Source organism: Hyla sarda, chromosome 7, assembly GCF_029499605.1.
Source record: "Hyla sarda isolate aHylSar1 chromosome 7, aHylSar1.hap1, whole genome shotgun sequence".
Lineage (NCBI taxonomy): Eukaryota > Metazoa > Chordata > Amphibia > Anura > Hylidae > Hyla > Hyla sarda.
In genome coordinates, this window is record NC_079195.1 from 119,505,953 (window position 1) to 119,524,435 (window position 18,483).

Genomic DNA, 18,483 nt, shown 5'->3' on the forward strand with positions numbered 1-18,483 from the left:
AAAAAAAAGGACACATATTAAAAAAGGGAATTCTGAGAGGTCTCCTCTTTCCAAATCAGTTCCTGGCTTTGTATTTAATACTTGCAAATAAAAAAAAACTGAACATGTGAACACACTCTTCAGCTGAGTAGTTCTAGTTAGCAGTATACAGACTGGAATTATATTTGTTAGGGATCGACCGATATCGTTTTTTTAGGGCAGATACCGATAATCGGTGGAGGTTAGGGCCGATAGCCGATAACTTATACCGATATTCCGGTATAAGTTATCAGCTATTTATCCCCCCGCGACACCGCTGCAGATCACGGATTTAAAGCAGGCGCTTTAAATCAATGCACTGCAGTGCCTTTTGCGGTGCCATAGACCGTCGCCGCCACCCGCTTCTCTCCCTCTGCCTGTCGGGGGGTCCTGAGACCTATCACCATATCGGCCATACCGATAATCGGTCGATCCCTAATATTTGTTACAGGTAAAAAGGAGATAGACACAATTCAGCTACTGAACCAACTTCTTGGCCCAATGTCCTATGTAATTAGAAGCTAGGTTAGTAAATATTAATCTGTCACCAAGGCTCTTACCTTACAAGAGGGATGTGATCCAACGTGCAACAACTTCCATCATTTAGTGATTCACAGGTGTGATTGTATACCCTGCCAAGGAAATACACGGATTACATAAGAAACAGAGGAAGCACAAGTTCAACTAAAGAAGCTACTACATAAAAGTGCTTAGAAATGAATTATACAAAACAAGACAGTTTACACTATAGTTACTGATTTTTTTTTTACAATCACATTATTCATATATTTCATTACATTCTCTGCAGTGATGATTTTCCACAAACCTTCGTTGCAGAGCATGCTGTGTACAGACAGTAAGGAACCTGAGAGCTGTGAGGTCTGTTATGTGACACTCATAATTTGGTTCAGGACACACAGATAAAGTAAAAAATTCCCAAATTTCCCTTTAAAATAAAAAAATTAAGCACTGCTCATACCAGAGTTTACCAACAGAAAACTGTGAAACATTTATGTTCATGACATTAAAGGGGTACTCCACTGGTCAGCGTTCTGAACATTTAGTTCCAAACGATTTGTGCGCTACGGGGGTCGGCCACACCCCCTCGTGACCACACGCCACGGCCCCTCAATGCAAGTCTATGGGAGGGGGCGTGGTGGCCTTCATGCCCCCTCCCATAGACCTGAATTGAGGGGGCGTGGTGTCACATCACGAGTGGGCGTGACCGACCCCCACAGTATGCACACAGCATTTGGAACTAAATTTTCCGAACACTGACTAGTGGAGTACCCCTTTAAAGAACCAAATGGTGCTTTTCTGATTAATAATTTTTGTAAGCCCTTTATATTCCTCACACAACACCAACACATAGTTACAGTGGTGTGTAGTATGGTGGAAACCAGAGTACCAAGAGACATACACACAAGTCTGAGAACCTAAAACTGGGTCAGATTCAATCTCCGGATATCAAAGCTAACCACTGAGAAACCATGATACTACATCAAGACTTCACACCCCCACCTTAAGGGAACATTCACATGAGTAGACCCAAAGCGTATTTTACACTGCAGATCCACCGCTGAAGGACCCCTGCATTGTAGCTTTACATGTGCCTGCTCGGAGAGGCAATACACCGCTACGAGCAGACATACTGCGATGTGTGAGTCACAGTGTGCATGTGAGATATACTCGCACATCACGGCAGCTCTCAGCCTAGCTTATGGAGCAGTGGGAGTGGCTGTGATGTGTGCGCGAGTACATCGTGCATCATCGTGCATGCACGGCAACTCGCACATAGCAGTGTGTCTGCTCGTAGCGGCATATTGCCGATCCGAGCAGGCATATGTATAGCCACCATGCAGCGGTTCTGCAGTGGAGGATCTGCAGCGTATAATACGCTGTGGGTCTGCTCGTGTGAATGTACTAAGGGTCTATTCACACGTACAGTATTCTGTGCAGATTTGATGTGCAGGATTTCAAGCTGTGTTCAGTTTACATTGAAATCTGCAGCAGAAAATCCTGCGCATCAAATCTGCACAGAATACTGTACTTGTGAATAGACCATAAAGGGGTATTTTTTTCCTGATTAAAAGCAGGATACTAAAACATGTTTTTTTCTTCTAAATCTGTCTCTTTTATTTCATTTGTTTGCATTATTTAGGGGGACTGCCATGAGCGGTTTTGAACAGCATTTAGTGATATGCTTTACAGAAGGACCAATTGACCACGGACAACAATAGACCAGGCAATCCTGGGAAGTTACCTGTACAGAATAGGAAGTCTCAGCTTAGTTTTAGGTCTAGTGGCCAGAATAGAAACAGCAAGATTTCAGGATTATTATACAATATTAATAGTAAAAATTTAAAATTAGAAGAAAAAAATATATATATCACCCAAAAAAATTACAAAATTATATGGTTAACATAACCATACACACTCTTCATTTAGGGAATTTATATTGTCTCAAGGAGGAAAAGAAGCCACACAGATATGCCATGGTTCTATAACACAATGAAAGTTTACCATATGAATAAGTAACAGAAAAGTTAAGATTAACACTACAGGATTTCTGACAAGCAAATATTTAACTAATACTGGGAACTAAACACTGGCAAATGTGAGCAAAAATATTAATTGTTAAACTACAGACAAATTCCTGTTTTCACACTTTTTTTGGCATCACCATTTGCAGACACTAGAAAGGGATCTAATTCTACAATGTCTTCTCCATCAGTGAGACAGCTCAGAAGTCATTTAGCTCACAGGGATCACCATGAGATGGTTGGCGCATCAAGGAACCTGACAGAATAGGTTTAAACAAGTCCAATCCAGGTTCTTTTCAAAACATTACAAACATGGCACAGTTCCCATAACAGAGAAAGGAAAATAAATCCGCCCTTTAACTGGCTGTCAGTCCCGAGCCTAACACTCAGCACAAACACCATGGGGGAGATTTATCAAAACCTGTACAGAGGAAAGTTGATCCTTTGCCCATAGCAACCAATAAGATGGCTTCTTTTGCTTGCATTATTATTATAATTTTTTTTTTTTTTTTTTTTTTTTTTTTTTAAAGGTCTGTGAAAAATAAAAGAAGTGCTCTTATATCTATAGGCAACTGTTCAACTTTTCCTCTGTACAGATTCTGATCCAAAGGATAGGGGATAAGATGTCTGATCACGGGGGTCCCGCCGCTAGGGACCCTCGCAATCTCTGCTGCGGCACCCCAGACATCCAGTGCACGGGACAAACTTCTCCGTTCCGGATGACTGGTGATGCGGGGCGGAGACACGTGACGTCACGGCCAGGCCACGCTTGTGAAGTCACAGCCACGCCCCCTCAATGCAAGTCTATGGAAGGGGGCGTGACGGCCTCCCCTCCCATAGACTTTCATTGAGGGGCATGGCCATTACGTCACGGGCCTCAAGCGCTGCACCAGATGCTCTAAACCAATGCCGGGTGCAGCAGGGAGATCAGACATCTTATCCCCCTTCCTTTGGATAGACAGATTGTTCAGCACTTGCGGTAATGAGACAGAACAGAAAGCTCTGCCCCCTAAAGAGCACCTATGTGAAGCCAACAGTACAGACCACCAATGCTCCATGCAAAAAAACTAGAGTTTGTACTAATGTATAAGTGAGTTACTGGTGGATCTGCAGACCCACGAAGTCATTGGGTGGCAAATCCACAGCAGATGACACACACACACACACACAAACACACACACACAAATCCACAGCAGATGACACACACACACACAAACACACACACACAAATCCACAGCAGATGTCACACACACACACAAACACACACACACAAATCCACAGCAGATGACACACACACACAAACACACACACACAAATCCACAGCAGATGACACACACACACAAATCCACAGCAGATGACACACACAAATCCACAGCAGATGTCACACACACACACAAACACACACACACAAATCCACGGCATAAAATCTGAAACATGTGAAACTGTAATGAATGGTATACAGTGTTAAGGGGTATTCCCAGCATGAAAAGTTATCCCCTATCCACAAGATAGCAGATAGGAAGCTGATCAGTAGGGTCCGTTCGCAGCAAGTACTCCCTCTATAGGGCTTCTGAAGATTACTGAGCACTAGCTGGAGTTTACCCTCCTCTCAGTTCTGAATACAAATACTCCGATGAGCCAAGCATATGTGTATTGGGGGAGGTATAAGGAGAAACCGCTGTCCCTCAGCCAATAGCTACTGCATATGTATGAGTACCTTTACATATACATGGACCTGTTAAACATTATCAAAAGGCCGTTGACATAACCAGTAATCCTGCTGTTATAGGGAAATAGATTAATGAAAATATTAAGACAACCTTACAACATTTTTTCTACAATTTTATTTTCTAGAGGGGATTAGAAATTGTTATTACTTATTGTATTTCTACAACAATAATCTGGGTATTACACACTGCGACTCTGTAGAGGAAAACACTAAGCACCAGAAATCTGTGTCCCTTCATGACATGTCTGCAGAGGTCATGTGCTGCTCGCCATCAATCTCCATTGTCTGTTGTATTGTCAAGTCCGGTTGTGACAGAAGAACTGCCTGGATAATTCAGCCCATGACAGCCTGTATGTCTCCAAACAAAGTCTAACAAGACTCGTACAAAGGTGGAGGAGTCCGGCTGGATCTGATCATTCAGGTCTGACTGCAGTTAGAGAGAACTTTTCATAGTTTACTGACACAGAAGGGGGGGGAAAAAAAAGAGTGTTTCAGATGTCTATCTTCTTTTTATCGAAAATATTGGAACCAGTGATGTCATCAGTGTTGCAAAAAGAAAGGAATTTCCTCTGTAGCATACAGCAGCTAATAAGTACTGGAAGGATTAAGATTTTTTAATAGAAGTAATTTACAAATATGTTTAACTTTCTGGCACCAGTTGATTTAAAAGAAAAAAAAGTTTTCACCGGAGTACCCCTTCCCGACCTATGACATACCTGTACGTCATGGGTGGCAAGGTGTTCCCGACCCATGACATACAGGTACGTCATGGACATTACTGCCGCTACTCGCGGCACCCCGCAGCGCCCGGTAAGATGGTGGCTATCACTGATAGCCAGCCATCTTACCGTGCGACCACGGGGGGTTTCGTCCCCCACCCCCCCCCCCAGCGATCGCTGCTATCAGCTGGTCAAATCTGACTTGCTGATAGCAGCGTTTCGCTATCAGAATACTTAGCAGCGCGGTGTGTGAGTCCCGATCACGGGGATCGGGACACACACCGCTCTGCTAAGTGTCCCTGACCCGTCCCCCGGCGCCACTTACCCGTCCGAGCGGTGTCCCGAGCGGTCCCGGCGTCCTCCGTGCGGTCCCGGCGTCCTCCGTGCGGTCCCGGCTGCGCTGCGTCCCCGAGGTGAGTTTCCGGCAGCAGTGCGGCATCTTCATTGGCAGCAGTGAGATCGCCGTAAAGCGATCTCACTGCTGCCTCTGAGAGTTTCAAAACTGCAACTCCCAGCATGCCCAGACAGCCTTTGGCTTTCTGGGCATGCTGGGAGTTGTAGTTTTGCAACATCTGGAGGTCCACAGTTTGGAGACCACTGTATAATGGTCTCCAATCTGTGCTCTTCCAGATGTTGCAAAACTACAAATCTCAGCATGCTCAGTCTGTCCAGGCATGCTGGGAGTTGTAGTTCTCTAACATCTGAAAGAGCACAGATTGGAGACCATTATACAGTGGTCTCCAAACTGTGGACCTCCAGATGTTGCAAAACTACAACTCCCAGCATGCCCAGACTGCCCAAGCATGCTGGAAGTTGTAGTTCGGCAACATCTGATCCTTCAGATATTGCCGAACTACAACTTCCAGCATGCCTTGGCAGTCTGGGCATGCTGGGAGTTGTAGTTTTGCAACAACTGGAGGCACACTAGTTGGGAAACATTGTCCGTTTCCTACCTCAGTGCCTCCAGCTGTTGCAATTGTTGCAAAACTATAACTCCCAGCATGCACTGACAGACCACACTGGTTTGGAAACACTAAGTTTGGTTGCAAAACACTTGAAAGTTTATTACTTAACTTAGTGTTTCCAAACCAGTGTTCCTCCAGCTGTTGCAAAACTACAACTCCCAGCATGCACGGACAGCCAAAGGGCATGCTCGGAGTTTGCAACACCTGGATGTTTGCCCCCTCCCCCCAATGTGAATGTACAGGGTACACTCACATGGGCGGAGGTTTACAGTGAGTGCTGCAAGTTTGAGATGGCGCAAATTTTGAGCTGCAGCTCAAACTTCCAGCGGCAAACTTGCTGTGAACCTCTGCCCATGTGACTGTACCCTAAAAACACTACACTACACTAACACTAACCTAAAATAAAAAGTAAAAAAACACTACATATGCACATACCCCTACACAGCCCCCCTCCCCCCAAAAAATGAAAAACGTCTGGTACGCTACTGTTTCCAAAACGGAGCCTCCAGCTGTTGCAAAATAATAACTCCCAGTATTGCCGGACAGCCATTGACTGTCCAGGCATGCTGGGAGTTTTGCAACAGCTGGAGGCACCCTGTTTGGAAATCATTGGCATAGAATACCCCTATGTCCACCCATATGCAAATCCCTAATTCAGGCCTCAAATGCGCATGGCGCTCTCTCACTTTGGAGCCCTGTCGTATTTCAGGGCAACAGTTTTGGGACACATATGGGGTATCGCCGTACTCGGGAGAAATTGCCTTACAAATTTTGGGGGGCTTTTTCTTCTTTAACCCCTTATGAAAAGGTGAAGTTGGGGTCTACACCAGCATGTTAGTGTAAAAAAATAAATTTTTTACACTGACATGCTGGTGTTGCCCTATACTTTTCATTTTCACAAGAGGTAAAAGGGAAAAAAGACCCTCTAAATTTGTAACGCAATTTCTCCCGACTACGGAGATACCCCATATGTGGGCGCAAAGTGCTCTGGGGGCGCACAACAAGGCCCAGAAGGGAGAGTGCACCATGTATATTTGAGGCGATTTGCACAGGGGTGGCTGATTGTTACAGCAGTTCTGACAAACGCAAAACAATAAATATCCACATGTGACCCCATTTTGGAAACTACACCCCTCACGGAATGTAATAAGGGGTGCAGTGAGCATTTACACCCCACTGGTGTATGACAGATTTTTGGAACAGTGGTCTGTGAAAATGAAAAATAAAATTTTTGATTTGCACAGTCCACTGTTTCAAATATCTGTCAAACGCCAGTGGGGTGTAAATGCTCACTGCACCCCTTATTAAATTCCATGAGGGGTATAGTTTCCAAAATGGGGTCACATGTGGGGGGGTCCACTGTTCTGGCACCATAGGGGCTTCCTAAATGGGACATGCCCCCCAAAAACCCTTTCAGAAAAACTCACTCTCCAAAATCACATTGTCGCTCCTTCCCTTCTGAGCCCTCTACTGCGCCCGCCGAACACTTGACATATGCATATGAGGTATTTCCTTACTCAAGAGAAATTGAGTTACCAATTTTAGGGTGATTTCTCTCCTTTTACCCCTTGTAAAAATTCAAAAATTGGGTCTACAAGAAAATGCGAGTGTAAAAAATGAAGATTTAGAATTTTCTCCTTCACTTTGCTGCTATTCCTGTGAAACACCTAAAGGGTTAAAACACTTACTGAATGTCATTTTGAATACTTTGGGGGGTGCAGTTTTTATAATGGGGTCATTTATGGGGTATTTCTAATATGAAGATCCTTAAAATCCACTTCCAACCTGAACTGGGCCCTGAAAAATTACGATTTTGAAAATCTTGAGAAAAATTGGAAAATTGCTGCGGAACTTTGAAGCCCTCTGGTGTCTTCCAAAAGTAAAAACTTGTCAATTTTTTAATGCAAACACAAAGTAGACATATTGTATATGTGAATCAATATGTAATTTATTTGGAATATCCATTTTCCTTTCAAGCAGAGACTTTCAAAGTTAGAAAAATGCTAAATTTTCTAAATTTTCATGAAATTTTTAGATTTTTTACCAAGAAAGGATACAAATATCAGTGAAATTTTACCGATAACATAAAGTAGAATATGTCATGAAAAAACACTCTCGGAATCAGAATGATAAGTAAAAGCATTCCAGAGTTATTAATGTTTAAAGTGACAGTGGTCAGATTTTCAAAAAATGCCCAGGTCATGAAGGTGAAAATGGGCTGGGTCATGAAGGGGTTAAGCTTCTAAAGGAATCAGTCGGTGACTTATCAAGACTGTAAGAAACCAAAGAGCAGATTTATATGTACTGGAACACAGCACCCACCTTATAGAGGTGTTCTCAACACTGGAAGTCCATTACACTAGAAGTGATCTGTATTCTAACATTACATAGACAAGCTTTATAAGAGATCGTGGAAACCAATTATCGTATTTCTTTCTAGTACCAGCGAATGGTGTTCCTAACATAGCTAGTCATAACATATAGTTAATGTTACTCCCCAATTTACCAACCCCCCTCCCAATCACACTTTTAATGGAGCTCCACATCTGTGTTTACTTCCCCAGGGACTTATCATTTTTACTTATTTTACAAAAATAAGGTACAAAAAAAAAGCCTGCCTCCTTATACAGAAACATGGGAAATATTAAAAGGGCAGACTAGATAAAATGGGTGGTCTAAAATAAATAAATAAAAATAAATTCTAATGAATACATGGAAATAAGTTCCAGAATGGTACTTTCTCCTCTTAAAGGGGGTGCCCTGGGGGAAAACATTTTATTTAATATTTTTTAAATCAAATGGTTTCAGAAAGTTAACCAGATTTGTAAATTACTTCTATTAAGATATTTTAATTCTTTCAGTACTTATAAGCTGCTGTATGTTCCAGAGGAAGTGGTGTAGTTCTTTTCTGTCTGACCACAGTGCTCTCTGCTGCCACCTCTCTCAGTGTCAGGAACTGTCCAGGGCAGGAGAGGTTTGCTATGAGGATTTGCTCCTACTCTGGACATTTCCTGACACAGACAGAAGTGTCAGCAGAGAGCACTGTGGCCAGACAGAAAACAACAACTCAACTTCCTCTGGAGTATACAACAGCTGCTAAGTATTGGAAGGATTAAGATTTTTTATAGCAGTAATTTACAAATCTGTTTATCTTTCTGGAGACAGTTGATAAAAAAAATAAAAATTCTCTACCAGAGTACCCCTTAGATACCTGTATTGTTTAGTTCCAATAAATTAAAGGGGTACTCTGGTGGAAAACAATTGATTTCTAATCAACTGGTACCAGAAACTTTAACAGATTTGTAAATTACTTCTATATAAAAATCTTACTCCTTCCAGTACTTATCAGCTGCTGTAGGCTCCAGAGGAAGTTGTGTAGTTCTTTCCAGTCTGACCACAGTGCTCTTTGCTGACACCTCTGTCCATGTAAGGAACTGTCCGGAGCAGGAGAGGTTTGCTATGGGGATTTGTTTCTGCTCTGGACAGTTCCTGACATGACAGAGGTGTCAGCAGAGAGCACTGTAGTCAGATAGAAGATAACTTTACAACTTCCGCTGCAGCATACAGCAGCTGATAAGTACTGGAAGGATTAAGATTTTTAAACAGAAGTAATTTACAAATCTGGCACCAGTTGATAAAAAATAAAAAAGTTTTCCACCTGAGTACCCCTTTAACCCCTTAAGGACTCAGGGTTTTTATTATGGCTTATTTTTTGCGTCACCAATTCTACTTTCCAGTGACATTAGTCATTTTACCCAAAAATTCACGGCGAAACTGAAAAAAAATCATTGTGCGACAAAATCGAAGAAAAAACGCCATTTTGTTAATTTTGGGGGCTTCCGTTTCTACGCAGTGCATATTTTGGTAAAAATGACACCTTCTCTTTATTCTGTAGGTCCATAAGGTTAAAATGATACCCTACTTATATAGGTTTGATTTTGTCGTACTTCTGGAAAAAATCATAACTACACGCAGGAAAATTTATACGTTTAAACTTTTAACCCCTATAACTTTTTTATTTTTCCACAAACAGGGTGGTATGAGGACTCAGTTTTTGCGCCGTGATCTGAAGTTTTTAACGGTACAATTTCTGTTTTGATCGGACTTTTTGATCACTTTTTATACATTTTTTAATGGTATAAAAAGTGACCAAAATACGCTTTTTTTGGACTTTGGAATTTTTTTGTACGTACGCCATTGACCGTGCGGTTTAATTAATGATATATTTTTATAGTTCGGACATTTACGCACGCGGTGATACCACATATGTTTATTTTTTTTTTAATTTGTTTTATTTATTTTTTTATGGGAAAAGGGGGCGATTCAAACTTTTATTAGGGAAGGGGTTAAATGACATTCATTAACGTAGGGACCTATAACACTGCACACACTGATCTTCTACACAGATCACAGGCGTGTATTAACACGCCTGTGATCAGTGTTATCGGCGCTTGACTCTCAGGCACGGAGCAGTCATTCGTCAATCGGACACCGAGGAGGCAGGTAAGGGCCCTCCCGGTGTCCTGTAAGCTGTTCGGGACGCCGCAATTTCACCGCGGCGGTCCCGAACAGCCCGACTGACTAGCCGGGATACTTTCACTTTCACTTTAGAAGCGGCGGTCAGCTTTGACCGCCGCTTCAAAAGGGTTAATACCGCACATTGCCGCGATCGGCGATGTGTGGTATTAGCCGCGGGTCCCGGCCGTTGATGAGCGCCGGGAACGACGCAATGTGATGCGGGGTCGCAGCGCGACCCTGCTTCATATCGTGGGAGCCGGCGCAGGACGTAAATATACGTCCTGCGTCGTTAAGGGGTTAAGGCTACATTAAACGGGCTTTCCCATCCAGTTCTTCTGTTCATATCTCAGAAGATAAAATGCAACAATAATATTAACATAATATTATGGTTCTAATACGGTCATACAACAAGACATGACCTTCCTACTGCAGAACCACAATTTGTAGCATCTGAAATTTGTGCAAGCAAGGCTATAAATATATTCATGTATGGTAATAATATAGTCAAGCGAGATAAAGCCATGTCATTTCTACACAGATCAGTTCTCCGAAAGTGCTCTGTAATATCTCGTGATTATTTGTGGCTTTACAAATGCAGTTTAAACAGAAAAGATGCTCCTATAATGAAAGCCTTAGCTTTGCCATACACAACAGATTCAATTGTACCTAAACTTGTATTCAACTTCTGACATATCAAAGCAAAAGCAGAGCAGAAATGAAGGGGCAAATCACTCCGCCAAAACATCTGTCCCTTCATTTGGGAGGGTCCCAGCATCAGGAGCCCCGCCTATCACAACTTCAGCATATCGCCACGACATGTCAGAACTTTAACAAAAGTTCCGGCACATTTTAAAGTCTGCTGAACCAGTTGAGCTCATCCAACCATCTAATGTGCATGAGGACTCCAACTCTCCATGATGGATTTCAAAATACTTTTTTCTACAGGGATATAAGTGACTGCCAGAGGTGTCTGGCAGCAGCTTTCTCCTTATTCCTTATTTAGACTAGCTAGAGAGTTACTGCAGGAATACCATACTCAATGTATGTTATCACAAATGTGCATAGGTCTGCATAGAAGGCAATGACAAAAAAAAAGGGGTTGAGCAGAGAATTATTTTTATATTTTAACAGACTCAGGGAGGGATTAATAAAATAGATATAGAAATGCTTACAGAAGATTTATCTGCTTAACTGTTTTATTTTTATTTAGGATAAAATGAAGCTAGCGTATATAAGCCGAGTTTTTCAGCACGATTTTTCGTGCTGAAAACACCCCCCCTCGGCTTATACTCGAGTGAACTCTCTGCCCTCAGTGGTCTTCAACCTGCGGACCTCCAGAGGGTTCAAAACTACAACTCCCAGCAAGCCCGGACAGCTTGCTGGGAGTTGTAGTTTTGAAACCTCTGGAGGTCAGCAGGTTGAAGACCACTGCGGCCTTCGACATCATCCAGCCCCCTCTCACCCCCTTTAGTTCTGTACAGTACTCGCCTCTGCTCGGCGCTGGTCCGGTGCTGCAGGACTGTCCGGTGGGGAGGTCGTCCGGTGGGATAGTGGTTCCGGGCTGCCATCTTCACCGGTGAAGATGGCAGCCCAGAACCACTATCCCACCGGAAGACCTCCTCACCGGACAGTCCTGCAGCACCGGACCAGCGCCGAGCGGAGGCGAGTACTGTACAGAACTAAAGGGGATGAGGGGGGCTGGATGATGTCGAAGGCCGCAGTGGTCTTCAACCTGCGGACCTCCAGAGGTTTCAAAACTACAACTCCCAGCAAGCCCGGACAGCCGATGGCTGCCCGGGCTTGCTGGGAGTTGTAGTTTTGAAACCTCTGGAGGTCCGCAGGTTGAAGACCACTGAGGGCGGATAGTTCACAAGAGGATGATGACAAGGGGATGATGAAGGGGGGTGGGGATGATGACAAGGGGATGATGACAAGGGGATGATGAAGGGGGGGTGTGGGATGATGACAAGGGGATGATGAAGGGGGGTGTGGGATGATGACAAGGGGATGATGAAGGGGGGGATGATGACAGGCGGTGATGATGAAAGGGTGATGATGATGAGGGTCTGGATGATGACAGGGGGGGGGGATGATGTATTTCCCACCCTAGGCTTATACTTGAGTCAATAACTTTTTTTCCTGGGATTTTGGGGTGAAATTAGGGGCCTCGGCTTATATTCGGGTCGGCTTATCCTCGAGTATATACGGTAAGCTTGTTGCAAAAGTGGACATAGTCATTAAAAAGGTGTTATATGGCGGGAGGTTTGGGTTTTTTTTCTCTCTCAAAACTATGGCCGTTGTGTGGGATATAAAAAAAATAAAAAAACCTTTACTGAGGGGGGCGTGTCCTGCTATGGTGCGAGCAAGACGCTGAGGCACAGAGCTCCGTCACCCAGGCCGTCAAATCGGGGGATATTGCCACTATAAATGGTCGGCAGGAGATCAGGAAAGAGGGGACATTCCACCAAGACACCCCAGAACGCAGGGACCCTGATCCGGAACTTCTTCGGCCCGCTGAGTGCCCTGCAGGAGCCACCGCAGAAGATGCCGGCCCAGTCCAAGATGGCGCGGGACCAGCAGGGCTCCACTACTCCCACCCACTCCCCTCCAGCCACGAGGCAACGCACAGCGGGGACCGGAACGGCGCCACATGGGACCCCGCTCCCGACACTTCTGGACTTACCGACCAGAGCCCCTCGCAGCTCCATACAGCCTCCGCTGCCACCGGGGACTGTGGAAACCGGGCTCCGGGTACCTCGGCAACTGCCGGAAGAGACGGGTGAAGGTATATGTGCTCCACAAACGCACCTCATGGACTGCCCCACAGAGGATGCCTGCGAGCAGCCGGGGACCCACGCTGAAGCTGCGCCCCGAAGGTCTTGGACGGAGGTGAGTGCTGGAGGGGTCCTGAGCACGCCACCACCCCGGGCCCTATCTCTTATGCCCTCTACTGCCATGGAGGGATGCAGGGCTCCCTCTCCATCCCCTAGCATCCCCTCCATATTTGGAAGCCAAGAGGGACCCCCCTCTCCATCCTCCCCTCTCCACCCTCCAGAAGAAGAAGGGGCGCATGATCTGCCTACCCAGGACGACCCCCACTTTAGCCAGAGGTCTCCCACTACATCCCCAGCCTGGCTGTCGCCCTCCCTGGCCCATGATCCGACTGCCATGTCTGAGGGCCTGGCCTCTGGGGGGCCTCCACAGAGGGGACAGGGTGTGCGGGGCCAGGGGTCTCATCGGGTGCCTGCTGGCTCCCCGGAGTACATGAATATTGCTTCCACCCTCCCACCACCTGCCCAAGCCGTGGCTCTCCTTAAGGGGCACCCCGAATTACAAGCACTGCTGGCACTGCTACCCACGAAAGCTGATATGTCTGCGTTGGCCTCAGATCTCAAATTTGCCTGGCGCCAGGACCTGCAACCTGTTAAACGCGATGTAGCCGACATGCAGGGTAGGATTGGAGCTCTGGAGGACTTTAAAGACTCTGTTACTGTCTCACTAAAGGACATGCAAACTGCTCTGAATGCTCAAACTTCCACACACCACGCCTTTGCGGATCACTTAGACGACATTGAGAACAGAAACCGGAGAAATAATGTTCGTATACGGGGCCTTCCTGAGGCCACCAGAACGCCTGACCTGCTTGCCACGGTTACCGGGATTTTCAACCTGATACTGGGACACCCACCAACTACTCATATTGAAATTGACAGAGTCCATCGGGCTCTTAGAGCTCCCAGCACGGACCCTTCTCGACCGCGAGACGTTATCTGCCGTATCCACAAATACACAATCAAGGAGCAGCTCATGCAGAAAGTGCGACTACAAGGGGACATAGACTTTGATGGAGCTATTCTACAAATTTATCCTGACCTGTCCCGCCGCACACTGAGACAGAGGGCTCTGCTACGCCCATTGCTGAGACACCTGCAGGAACGTAACATCCCGTATAGATGGGGATTACCGTTTGCCTTATATGCCACCTCTGGAAACCAGACAGCCTCCTTACGTCACCCGGGTGACCTTTCATCCTTCCTGACTACATTGGGACTCCCACCTTTGGCGCTACCTGAATGGATCACCTACCTGAGGGACCCTTATGCACCCCCCCCAACCCTGAGACCTTCACAACGCTCCCAGAACCGGCGCCTGGCTGATGGGGAGCCGCTCCCTCAGAGACGCCGGCCTACCAGATCGGAGTCGAGGGGAATGGAACTGTGATTGAATGGAACTGTGATTAAGTTTCGCATTAACGACAAATACTGTTTCCGAACCCCCTTTTGACCACTTATATACCCTCCAATGGGCCACCTGATTTTCTGCCGACCCTATCAATGACTATACTCATGTCATAATCTAACTCCCACCCACTCTCCCTTCCCCCCCCCCTTCCTCTCAACCACCTCTTACTACCCCCCCCCCCCTCCCTCCCTCTCTACCACCTACTCCTTCCCCCCGCCCTCTTCTTTACTCCCTCCCCCCCCCCCACCCCTCCCTCTTCTTGCCCCCTCCCCTACACCTTTCCCCCTGCCCCCTTCTCCATCTCCCCTCCCCCCCCCCCCTCCCCCCCCCCCCTACACCCCCTCCCCCCCATCGGTAGCATTTCTCCCACGAGCTGCCACTGCTCCCCCCTTATCTTGAGTTTAGACGGTGGTAGCACGAACTGCCGCCGCCTTTATTTAGCAGTTATAGAGGCCTGGGATTGACGGACCCAGCCGATAGTTCTAGTTGTTCTCTGATTTCGTTGCGCGTTTTTAGAACTAGCTCTGATACTTTCACATCGTACCCTTCCCCCCACTAGGGTAGGTGTAGTTTACATACACCAGACACGCAGACGTCTAGTGCTGCAGGTAGATTTATTTGCAAGTACACTTGCTTTTTCTTTTACAGACCTTGTATTTTTGTTTATCTTTCCTTTTCCTAACTTTCTCTACTTCCCTTGTGTGTCTTTTTTGCCCCCCGATCTAGGACTTGGGACTTGCCGCTGACCCCTGCGCTCCGGACCCCCTCCTCCGGACCCAGTGACTACTAGCATCATGTCGGACATTAAGGTAACCACTTTAAATGTCCAGGGTTTTAATACCCCGGAAAAGAGGTCCCAAATTTTATACCACTTACACAAAAACCGCACAAAAATTTTGTGTCTCCAGGAGACTCACTTTAAGACAGGCCACATGCCAGATCGCCTGGGTCGATACTTCACCACCTGGTTCCATAGTACAAACTCTGAGTCTCGTTCGAAGGGGGTTTCGATTGGTTTCCATCGTTCCCTACCCTTCTCGGTCCTGGACGTCAGAACCGACCCTGAAGCCAGATTTCTGTTTGTTAAGGGGACGGTTTTGGAGCAGGTGGTGACTGTAGCGACGATTTATGCCCCTAACTCACTACAAATCCCATTCCTCACACGTACGCTAGAGGAATTGTCCTCATTCACACAGGGCATGTTGATATTGGGGGGCGACTTGAATTTAGCTATACAACCCCTGCTGGACGCTTCCACGCAGCGCTCTGCTGTCTCTTATAGACAACTTAGTACACTCAGGAAACTTTTGCACTCCATGCAGCTGTGCGATGTGTGGAGGCTCCAGCACGCCACTGACCGAGACTATACGTACTACTCTAGCCCCCACAATGTTTACAGCCGACTAGACTACATATTCCTCCCTCACTTTTACTTACCCAGAGTGACATCGTCTCAAATTGGGAACTTGTTCCTATCTGACCACGCACCGGTCCACTGCACAATATTCTTCCCCACCCTCACCAGACCGCAATATAACTATTAAACGAATCTCTACTTCTTGATACGCTCTGTCTGTCCGATCTCAAAACCACCATCGCACATTTCAGAACTGATCACGTTTCTGATGATACACCACTTCCCACCCAATGGGAAGCACTTAAATGTGTGTTACGGGGTGTGCTGATCAGACATGGCTCCCGCCTCAAAAAGGAGAGATCGGAGAGACTGCGGCGTCTTCTAGAAACATTGTCTTCCCTGGAGGCACAACACAAACGGTCTCTACAGGAATCCTCTTTACGTGCCCTCATCAAAACCCGCCACGACATCTGTACCCTCCTTAACGACGGTTACAAATACTACCGACAACACTGCTCGAAGACTTTCTATGAGTGGGGAAACAAACCCGGGAGATTCCTGGCCAGGGCACTGAGAGACAAGAGAGCAGCGCTCTATATCCCGTCAATCACCACGTCCCAGACTGGGAGGTCCTTCCTTACGAAGGACATCGTTGCCGCATTTGAGTCTTACTATACCAATCTCTATAATCTCCCATCACCCGCCGACACCCTAACATCGACCTCACCTCACCTCTCCTTGACTGACTATATTACCGATACAGCCCTCCCCAGACTATCTGGGGAGGACATTGAGCTCTTGGAGGCCCCGTTTGGAGAGGAGGAGCTGGCCACGGTGATTAAGAACCAGTCATCGGGGAAAAGCCCCGGTCCGGATGGATTCACAGCCAAGTTTTACAAGTCCCTGAGGGATGACCTGCTCCCCCTCCTGCACGGGGCGTTCAATGCTATCTCCCTCGGCTCTAATTTCCCTCGAGACGCCCTAAATGCCCATATTACAGTAATACCTAAGGAAGGCAAGGACCCCAATTTATGTGCCAGCTACCGCCCCATCTCCTTGTTGAACGTTGACACCAAACTGTTTGCCAAGCTGTTGGCGAATCGCCTGACCACTGTTCTTGGTCCCCTAGTCCACCCTGACCAATCTGGCTTTGTTAAATCGAGGGAAACCAGGGACAATACTGTCAGAGCATACTCTATCATACACCAGGCCAAGACATCTAGCCAATCATTAATGTTGCTGTCACTTGACGCCGAAAAGGCATTTGACAGGGTGGACTGGGGGTTCATGAATGCTGTCCTCGAGCAGATAGGACTGGGCCCTTCAATGCTGGGACGAATCTTGGCCCTATATGATAGCCCCCAGGCGAGGGTGCGAATTAACGGCTCCCTTTCATCTCCCATTCCAATCCGGAACGGTACGAGACAGGGGTGCCCTCTCTCCCCCTTACTTTATGTTCTGTGCATGGAACACCTACTGATTGCCCTAAGATCGAACCCTGCGATTACTGGGTTTCGACAGGGGGTGGAGAGTCACACCTGCTCTGCGTTCGCGGATGATCTGCTCCTTTACGTCGCGGACCCTCTGGTCTCCCTGCCAGCTATATTGCAGACCATAGAGACGTACTCTCACTTTAGTAACCATAAAATCAACCTGACCAAAAGTGTTGCCCTCAATGTGACCCTCCCTGAGGAGTTAGTGACTCGACTTAAGGAAGCCCACCCTTTCAGATGGTCCTCCACATCCATCACCTATCTGGGTGTCCAGGTGCCCGCGAATCTATCGGACTGTTATGCCCTTAACTTTCAGCCTTTACTGTCTACGATTGAGGGGGACTTACGGAGATGGACGAGGGATACCTTTTCGTGGTTGGGTAGAGTGAACATCCTTAAAATGAATGTTCTCCCGAGACTCCTCTACCTATTCCAAACTGTGCCTGTCACCCTCCCCCCCGCATTCTTTAAAAAGATAAACAAGCTGTTTAGGTACTTTATCTGGGCAAACAGGCCTTCAAGGATAGCCAGGCAAGTTTTAATGAGAAGTAAACGGGCGGGAGGCCTGGCGGTCCCAGACAGTCAGGCCTATCACGTAGCAGCCACTCTGGTGAGATTCCTAGACCTCTTTCACGGTCACGCATCCAAGAGATGGGTGGGATCCGAGTTGGGGACTGGCAAACAACTGGCCGCCTTCCCCTGGTTGCCCCCAGATGCCCTGTCCTGGGAATCCATCCGCACTCTGCCCTGGGTGTTGAGGGAAATGGTCACGACATATAGGCGCTATATAACGAAGACTGAACTAATCATACCGGGTGGACCCCTGACCCCAGTCGCTGGCAACCCCCTCTTCACTCCTGGTTTACACCGTACTGACTTTTTAGGGGTGACAGGACGAG

The 18,483-nt window shown here is 46.6% G+C and overlaps 1 protein-coding gene across 2 annotated transcripts in view; it reads right to left on the bottom strand.

Annotated features, from left to right (window-relative positions):
* The window catches only part of LOC130282380 (transmembrane protein 150A-like), a 179,465-nt gene that overhangs the window by 77,914 nt on the left and 83,068 nt on the right, over positions 1–18,483 (bottom strand). For both annotated transcript variants that reach the window (XM_056530572.1, XM_056530571.1), the window contains one exon: positions 579–650. In XM_056530572.1, coding sequence (XP_056386547.1) covers positions 579–650 — 72 coding nt within the window. The remainder of the gene's footprint in view (positions 1–578; positions 651–18,483) is intronic.